Source organism: Muscardinus avellanarius (assembly GCF_963383645.1).
Source record: "Muscardinus avellanarius genome assembly, chromosome: 5".
Taxonomy (NCBI): domain Eukaryota; kingdom Metazoa; phylum Chordata; class Mammalia; order Rodentia; family Gliridae; genus Muscardinus; species Muscardinus avellanarius.
Genome location: NC_137790.1, coordinates 86,124,449 through 86,134,171, shown reverse-complemented (window position 1 = coordinate 86,134,171; position 9,723 = coordinate 86,124,449). Strand labels below are relative to the sequence as shown.

Here is a 9,723-nt window from a genome sequence, read left to right as displayed (position 1 = left end):
GGTAGGTAAGGTATGCAGCTTGCATCTTATGGATAGAAAAAACAGGTTCAAAGAGATGAAGGTAGCTGTACTGCATTGCGAAGCTTGTAAGGGATGAAGCCTGGATTCAGCCTGTGTTCTGACCACTGTGCTGCTTTGCCTCTTTAAGAGAGCGAACAAGGGCAGAGATTGTGTAGTAACAGGTGGGCTGAATGAGGAGGGAAGGGTGAGGGTCAAGGGAGAAGGGCTACTGGAATCTAGTAACTTCACTGCCGACTGAACAGGAGGTGGTGCTGGGCTGAGAGATGAACTCAATTCCTCACTCCGGTGACCCTCTGGATCCAGTCCTTGTTGTGGTAGGTGTAGGAGTACACTCCATAGCGGTCCTTCTTCCCACAGTCCTCGCCCCAGGACACTGTGCCCACCAGGTACCACTGGCCTCGCTCTCTGTCCAGGGTCACCATGGGACCTCCAGAGTCCCCTGCACAGGCATCCTTTCCCCCTAGATGAAAAGATTCAGATGAAAGCACCCCGTTCCCCAGCCCAAATCCAAAGGTGTCCTCCCCATGTCCCTCTTGTAGTTCAGAGAATTAGACACTAGAGGGCGCAGCAGACCGGTTGACCCAAACATGGGCTGAGTAGTTTTAGGTCAGGCCTCAGAGCTCAAAATGATTTTAGAAAGTGCTGGTTCAAGAGAGGAATGATGAAAATTCTTTAGTACTTTTCTCTCTGCTGTGGTGGAATATCTCCCTGTACTATTTAACCACTCCCCTCACCACAGGCAGCCTGCCAGGATGGGAGGTCTCCAGTCCTCCACTGCTGGCTGCCTACCATCCTGGCTGGCAGTGTCTGTCTGTGTTGTAGGTGAGCTTCGTAACTCACCTTCCTTCTCCCCAGCACAGATCATGTCCTTCGTCACCTTCTTCTTCGACGGGACATAGGCCTCCTGGCAGGTGTGGTGGCCAACAATGGGGATCTCGATCTGAAACATAAGGCTATCATTGGTCCTGGCTGAGGAGCCCCGGCTGTTCTGACACCCTGGAGCTGGCCTGGACCCACCTTAGACTTGGTCTCAGAAATCTCACTTAGTACATGTGAAGGGACAATTGAACGAAGAAAAACAAGACTCATGTTCTGTTATGATCTCAGCTATGAACTTAACTGTGTGGCCTTGGACAAGTAAACCCCCCGCCAAGGACTCAGTTCTCTCATTTGTAAAATGGGATAATAATACTTGCCTATCACATGCATTTCAAATATGACAATATATGCAAAAAAAAAAACATGGTTAGTTTTCCTTCACCCACCCTTGGGGTGGCAGAACCTGGAGCAAATGGCTTAGTCATTATTTCTCAGACCTCAGATCTGTTTCTTCATCTGACAAGTGTAAGTCACAATATTTGACATTCATAGAAGAAATGAATGAGCAAGTGCTCTGCTGTAAAGTACAAGCACTATTAGGTTGTTTTTTGTTTGTTTGTTTGTTTGTTTGTTTTTTCAGTACTGAGGATGGAACTCAGGGGCAGGCTACATTCCGAGCTACACCCCAGCCCTATTTTTTATTCTTCATTTTGAAACAGGGTCTTACTGAGTTGCAAGGACTTCACCAAGTAGCTGAAGCTGGCTGCAAATAGCGATCCTCCTGTCTCCGCCTCCTGAATGCTGGGATTACAAGTGTGTGCCCACCATGCTTGGCTTAATATTAGGTCTTTATGGGTTATACTGCTGACTTTGCAGCAAACATTCATTTTTGCTGTCCTTCCTCATAATAGATAAATTTCTAGAACCAAGTCTCTGTTTATTTTTTATCCTACAAACCTGGAAACTAGATACCCAGGAAATTTTTTTAATTGAGGTGATAAGTTGATACATAAGAGTAAGCTATTATGGTAATTGTTGCTTTTGATTCAGCATGAGGGTAATTGTTGAAGCAGATGTCTGGAATAAAAAAGGGAAACATCTGAGTCTCATTCAGCCCAACCAAGAGCTGAATGCACCATGTCCTCCAAACATAAGCCTTCTGTTAGCTCTTGTTAAGGAGGACCAGAGGCCACTTTGATTCTTCTTGGGCCATGGCCTTCTCTGGATAAGTGGGAAGAGAAAGCCATTTCATGAGGACATGTCCACAGTAAACTGTTGAGTGCCTGATTAACCTCTATTCATTCAGGTATCACTTAAATGTCATGTCCTTTAGGAAGCCCTTCTGAGACCCCAAGATAAGCTCAGATCTTCTGCTACACACTTCAAAGCATTCTGAGCTGCTCCATCATCATCTTCATCACATCCCTGGCTACTTTCTCTCCAGCCACTTGAGTATAATGGAGGCCAGAATTCAGATCTATCCTTTACCTGCTTCCTAGCACACCAGTAGCTAGAATATAGGAGGCACCAAATAAATGCCTGGGAGTTCATGAATGGATGAATGGTTGTTGCAGATACAACATTTTGAAGCATGTTAGTTTAATGTATGTTTGAGTATTCAACCTAGCTGTGTCATAGAACCTGGTGGTTTCAGAACCAAGGGAACATTTAGCATTGTCACTTAACTCTGCAGTTTGAGACAGTACACTCTGGCTTAGAGGCAAAATGGCTTTGTTTGGATAGTTCAGAGAATTAATAGTAGGAGCCAGGACTTGGAGCCATGGCTCTTGATGTCCAATTCAGTGTTTTGGCCTGAAGAAATGTGAACTTCTAAATGCAATGGTGAAGTTTATTCCTGCAAGACTTGTGGTTCTCAAGTCTGGTCCATTTTAGGCTAATTTGGTATGTAGTCCTCATGTATAGAAGAATCATGAGCCTTTGAGGTGTCCAAACCTGTTGTTTTCTGGGAGAATTTCCACAACCTGAGGCCTTAAAAAGCTTCCAAGGACATTGAGCAATGCTTAGAGACTACAGTCCATGACCTGTAGAACAAACACATGAAGCTTTTCTGGGATTCAAAGTCCCATTGAACTTTGGAGATGAGCCTGAGCTGGTGGCATCGCTCTCACCACCCCTGCCCAAGCTTCCTAATTCCTGAGCAGCCAATACAAAGCAGCAAGGCCCAGTGCAGGGTCCAGGTGTCACCACACAGGGTACAAATTAAACTTCACCTCCATCAGGGTCTCCGGGAACCTCTGTAAGAACTGCTTTCCCCAGCCGCTGACGATGACCATGGTTCCTGGAGAAGAGAAGGCACTGTGAGGGTAGAGAGGTGGTCTGTCCGGCGCTCAGAGCAATTACATATTGCAGCCCCACCATCTTCTGCCTGTGAAGAGAGAGCTGAATTTTTTTGTGTCAGAGAAAGGCAGAAAGGTGGGGAGGAAAACGGGAAAGGCTATTGGGTTAGAGTGACCTGCGCCAGAGTGGAGGACATTTGTCTCTATGAAACATTAATCTGATTTATTCTCTCCCACCCACAACTAGCATGAGACCTAGGCTGTGTGAGGGCAGTAATCTTGTCTATCTTATTTGCTGTTGTATCCCCACACCTGTAACAATGCTGGCATATTGTAGGTGCTCAATAATTGTGAGTCAGTTAAATGCCCAGCCTACTCAGTCGTATGGTATGCTTCTTTCAGTAAATGTTCTCTGTCCCCTCTTATCAGCATCAATCTTCTTAACCATAAAATGAGGAGGCTAGACTAAAAGTTCACAAATTTAGGAAAATGTGGAAATGAGTTCAAGGCTAATAAATCAGCACTAGGCTTAAAGTTAGAAAACCTAGATACTAATCACAGTATCTTTTCTTTCTCTCTCTCTTTCTTTCTTTCTTTCTTTCTTTCTTTCCTTTCTTTTTTGTGGTACTTAACCCAAGAGCATTCTACTTCTAAGCTACACTCTAGCCCTTCTAATTTTTGTTTTGAAACGTGGTCTTACTAGGTTACTGAGAGTCTCACTGTGTTGCTGAGGTCATCCTCAAACCTGCACAGTCTCCCTGTCTCAGCCTCCCAAGTACTGGATTTAAGGTGTGCACCGCCGTGACCGCCTCAGATCTGCTTCTTAGCAGCTCTATCTTGAGTGAGTCATTGACACCTTGCTGAGCCTCACTTTTCTCATCTGTAAAATGTGCTGTAATGCCACCTTGCAAGACATTCATTAGTAAGAAATAAGTTAATTATTATGAAGCAACTAGCCCATGCTAAGCACACGGCAGGCATCAAATTAGCCAGAGCCAGCTGTGCCTGTGTCTTTCAGTTTATGTCGCCTAGAGACTTCTCGGAGTCCATCCTGGAAATTCCTTTTTGCACCATCTTTGAGCTAAAGGAAGTGAATTATGATATGACACCACTGAACTAAAAATGAAAAGGAAACAAACTGAAGTGAGTCGGCCTCTCATTGTTGGATTCTTTTCATTTTTATCATCTTAATCATTTTTTTTTTTTGTTTTGTTTTTGGTATTAAGGATTAAGCCCAGGGCCATTCTTCCTCTGAGTCACATCCCCAATCCCTTTTCAAAAGTTAAAAAGAAATTAAAACAGGCTCACTAGGTTCTGAGCCTGGCCTTGAATCTGCAATCCTCCTATCTCAGTTTCCCAAGAACTGGGATTACAGGTATAGGCCATCATGCCTGTATATATGATTTCATTTAACTACCACAAACATCCTAAGAAATATTGTCTCTAGTTAAGAAATAAGGCCAATCACAGTGTTGTGCATGGGCAGGTAGGGAGAGATTGGGAGCAGAGTGGGAACTGGGGGAGGACTCAATGGGTGCCCTGTGCATGTATACCTCTACCATCCTGAACTTCAGCATGATGTATGATTACAACGCACCGATAAAAAAAATACACTTGCATGCACTCACAGTAAAATGTGAATATTCAGCAGTATAATTTGAAAGTATTCCTGTTTAATTAAAAAAAAAGAAAGAAAGAGGATTGAGGCCTAATGAGGCTAAGGAACTTCCTTGAGATCACCGACTAGGAAATGCCAGCGGTGGGATCTGAATCTGTGCTGGTCATTACGCTGTCTCTCAGCTTCCAAATTACCCTTCTATACTCTGTTTTGTGGCATTGGCAATGAGACCTTGAAAAAGCAATTCTGTTTGGCTAGACGGTTTCCTGAAACTCGGGGCACTTTCAGGGATACTAGGAGTTTTGCTCTAACTGTTGGCATAACCCTGGTACCAATTTTTCACCTTAGTAGTGGAAATTGGTTCTAGTTATTTCCCTCAGCCTCTTCTGCAGAAGTCCAAGTTCAGTTTCCAAAAGGTTTCTTTTTTCAAGTCTCCAGGTTCTATACTGCCAGTTTTTTATTTCCCCAGGACTAGAGGTCGTTTCTTCCTACAAGTACTATCTCTATTATCTTTGCTTTTTCCTTTTCCTTACTTAGTCTGCCAATACCCTATATTAAATTCTCTCTGTAACAACCACCTAGTCTGGTTTTTGTTTTCCTCCCTTAACCTTCAGGCCTTTTTCTATATTCCTACTACTTGTGCTGCCTTAAAAACCAGTTGTGACTTAGCTATTTCAGCGGAGGCAGCTGGGGAGTCATGTAGATGTTGTCAGCTGACTCAGCTGGCATGGGAGTCTCACCAGGACTGGAGAAGAACTCCCCAGCTGCCCTGCACAGGTGGGGTGGGGGTAGAGAGAAGGTACCTTCCTGCGAGGGCTCCTCAGGCAGGCAGATGGGCATCACGTAGTCACTTAGCACTGGGCTCTCTAGCAGCTCCACCAGAGCCACATCATTCTCAAATGTACTGGAATTGTATAGGGGATGGAGGAGGATATGTTTGACAGGGAGATGCTGTTCATTTTCATCTGACCGGAGTCTCCAGTGTTTTCCTGGGCAAGAAAATGCACGCAAAGCATGAGAATCATGGAGAATAATGTCATACTTTGCTCCCTGTCAGCCTCTGGTCCCATCCTGCATGTTTTTTCAACCTTAACTCTTTTATCTCTCTTAATCCTCCTCTACCCAGTCTTCTGGTCCCACCTGCCACTGCCCATATGTTCTCAAGGGTCCCCACCTGTTTTTCTTCATGAGCCAATTCCATTGCCTTAGATAGTTGTTCTTATGCCTGTTACCACAGTTCAAGCCACACGATCACCTTTCGATGTCTGAGTCATATGCCACCTCCTCCATGAAGTCTCTCATAACTTCAGTTAGAAGTCTTTTCCCTATGAATTTCCATGGTTCATCTGTCTCTTTCCTACAGAACCTACTGCTTCCTTCCTTCCTTACAATAGAAGGCCAGGGCTTGTATTTGATTTTTCTACTAGACTATATGTTCCTTATGAGCAGGAAGTAGGTCCTTTGGGGAGGGGTATAAGGGATTGAACCCTGGGGGACATTCTACTTCTGAGTTATACTGCTAGTCCCTTTTATTTTTATCTCACTAGGTTGCTGAGGATCTTGCAAAGCTGCTGAGGCTGGCCTTGAACCTATGATTTTCCTGGGTTAGATTCCCAAGTACTGGTATTACAGGAGTGTGCCACCACACCCAACAGGAAGTAGATTTTAATTACACCTTGTCATTAGGTCCTGGAAAAGTGTTGGTAGGTAAATATGTGTTGAGCTGAATTGAATTAGCTTGTATGATTTTATAAAGGAGAGCCTTGAAAAATGGCAGTCGTGAACATCATTCCAAGAACCACACCTGGCTTCAGAAATTGGTTTGTCCCTCGCTCACCCATGATTATTTTGAAATCAGAAGGGCTGAGTAAGTTTGAAGTGTCTAGGGTTGGGTCCTCTGGATCCAGTGGCTGGTGGAGGCAGTGAGCAGCGGTCACAATCCAGCTGGAGCCTGGAAATAGAACGTACTTATTCCATGTCTTATACTACCCTGTCTTGCCTCCCACTGTCTTGAACTAAAGTTCTTAAGATTTATTCAAGACCTGTAGCTGGCCACACTCTTCTCCATTGCATTTCCCAGCCCTAAGTCAGACATCCACAGGATACTGATTGGAAGACGAGGCATTAAATATATGATTTTAACTGACTGTTTCAACTTAGGCCAGAAATGAACATTATGAAGAGAGTCTCAGGGTTCCCTTAAACCCATGGTGTGGGTGAGCAGCTGTCAGCCCAAGGTAGGGACACAGAAACCTTTTGCTCACTGGCTGACTCTCTGGCTGCTTCTCTGGCCTTACACTCAAAGTGTGGTCCCTGGACCAGCAATATCCACCTCACTTGGGAATGCCTTAGAAATGAAGACTCTCAGAGCTCCCAACCCAGAGCCTATACTTCAGAAAGATTCCCAAATAATTTCTACTTAAAATTTTGGCAAATATTAAGTAGGATAGCTGGCAGCTAGCTACATGGCCACATATTGAAATTACCTGGAAAATTACAACAGAAAAAAAAAAAAAACAACAGTATTTGGATCTACATCCAGGCCACCTAAAATATGAGGACTGGGCTGGGTGTGGCGGCGCACACTTGTAATCCCAGCATTTGGGAGGCTGAGACAGGAGGATCGCGGTTTGCGAACAGCCTCAGCTACTATTTTGTGAGGCCCTTTGCAACTCAGTGAGACCCTGTTTCAAAATAAAGAATAAAAAATAGGGCCAGGGGCATAGCTCAGAGGTACATTGCTCCTGGGTTCCATCCCCAGTACCACAAAAAAAGAAAAAATAAATGAGGATTGGGCCAGGCACAGACATATTTTAAAGATTCCCTCACGTTATTCTGCTGCCACCAAGGTTAGAACCACTGTTCAGATACAAATCTCTCTTTTACAGACATGGATCCTGAGGCCTATGGCCAGGGTCACAAAGCAAGTTAGTGGTCCCAGGTCTCCTGAGGTCGGCCTCATGCTTTCTTGTGTCTTGGCTGTTTTCTTCCCCTGGACAGATATGTTCCTGCCCCTTGATTAATACAGGGTTAGGTTTCTGTCCATCATTTAAGTGGAACAGATGACAATCCTATAAGTAGCTGATTCTGGAGGAACACCCAGGATGAGCCAACCAGAAAGAAAGGCTCTAGGACTTGGGGATAAGGTTCAGGGGTATTAAGTTATAGTTCAGAGTGAAGGGTGACGGTGCTTTCCTGGAGCAGGTTCCAGGCTCTACCTGGTCCTCTAAAAAGTAGCTATGTGATTTTTAGCACATACCAGGACTCTTGGTCCTGGAGAGAGCTTCACAGGGCTACCTGTTTGCCCCCATCTATGGCCTGAGCTTGCTGGGTTGACTTCCCAGCAGGGTAAGGAAGGCAGAGGTGCCCAGGTTAGGCAGAGTGCACTGGCCAGTTCAGAGATGCAGCTCACCTCTCAGCTCCAGGGCCTTAGTGTGGGCTTCAAGATGGTGCTTTGCCTCTTTCTCTGTCCCTCAGCTCCTCTCCATTTTCTTATCCCTCTCTGTTCCATAAGACCAAGCCACAGAGGAATTAGGTTATAGATCAAGGGCAGTGGGGAGGGTAGAGAGTGAGGGAGACTTTAGTTTGGCTGAGGGTAAAGTGAACTTCAAAAAACTTGCAAACATGAGTCATAGAGGATAAATGCAATAAAATACCAATAAAAGTTGAATATTATTGACTTAAAAACGCAAGACTTAAAACTAATTAGGTCTTAAAATTTACTGACCCCATAACACTGGTACACCCTGCCTCTGAGCCACAAGTAAATGTCTTGTGTGATAATTCATAGTGTGTGTAAGTATTACTGGGGATTGAACACAGGGATGTTCTATTTTGAGCTATATCCCAAAGCTTTTTTATTTTTTATTTTGAAACATTCTAAGTTGCTGAGGGCCTCTTGCTAAGACACTGAAGCTATCCTCAAACCTGAGGATCCTTCTGTCTCAGCCTCCCAAGTACTGAGATTCCCAACCTGTAATTCATGTTTGACTATCTGACTCCCTGACTTAATCTTTCTCAGGGCAGAGATTGACCAGGATTCAGGAGGTGTTTGGTTCCTGAAGGAATTAGAACAGAAACACATGTCTTTTGGTTCCGGTTAAGCACTTTTTTCTACCACACTATACTTCTGGGCCCTGATAGTATTGTGGACCATGATGCTCAACTGAGAAATCTTGGCTGGTCTTCAGGAAGAGGACTGGGTGCCTAGCTTCCACCCTGCCCCCAATCCTGGGTTCTTCATCCCTTACCTAGGAGGGTGCCCCCACAGAAGGGCTGCCCACTTGGGAATGACAGCATGGCAATCCAGGGGGTGGTGCCCTTCTTGGCAGGGCGTCCATTGAAGATCCTGGCCATCAGCGTCCTGGAGAACTTGGGGAGACCACACACTGCAGCCAGGGAGGGAGGGACAGATCACACTCTAGGCTCCATCTTGCCCAGTGCCATGGTTACCAGCTCATCACCCTGGTAAAAATATCTGTTACTTTTGGTCTCCCAGCAGCCATTCCCCTGTCTGATAATAGTATTCTGATTTTTCTCAGGGATCTGCACTCTCCTCATTCTTGTTCTATGTAGCCTGAGTTAGGCCAACCTTACCTCTAGTTTCAGGGATAGGAATGTGACTAATCCAAGCCCTGGATCCCCTGGTAAGCTGATTTCTCAGAGATGGGATGTGGCCTTGGGCAAGCCAATGAAAGCCTGGCTTGAGAATTTTGCTAAACATATTAGAAAAATAGAGTTATTCTCTACTGGGGTTGCTGAACGGCTGGCCCTCTGCCCAGACCTCCCTCCTGTGATCACTTTGTGAAGCACCTGGTGAGAGTAGGACCCACTTCACACCCAGGAAAGTGGAGCTGGAAGACAAGGGGTGAAGCAAGACAGATTGAGTCCTGGTATCCGAGACATTTGATCTAGCCATACGTGAAGTCTTTTGGGATAGTCTTTTTGTTATGTAACCTTATAAATTCT

General features: G+C 45.0%; 1 protein-coding gene across 1 annotated transcript in view; it reads right to left on the bottom strand.

Moving 5' to 3' along the window:
- Positions 1-290: 290 nt before the first annotated feature.
- The window catches only part of MASP1 (MBL associated serine protease 1), a gene marked incomplete at both ends in the record, with an annotated part of 64,741 nt that continues 55,308 nt past the window's right edge, over positions 291-9,723 (bottom strand). The window contains 6 exons of the mRNA XM_080696553.1: positions 291-481; positions 862-961; positions 3,072-3,139; positions 5,559-5,744; positions 6,593-6,706; positions 9,006-9,143. Of these exons, the coding sequence (XP_080552679.1) occupies positions 291-481; positions 862-961; positions 3,072-3,139; positions 5,559-5,744; positions 6,593-6,706; positions 9,006-9,143 (797 nt within the window). The remainder of the gene's footprint in view (positions 482-861; positions 962-3,071; positions 3,140-5,558; positions 5,745-6,592; positions 6,707-9,005; positions 9,144-9,723) is intronic.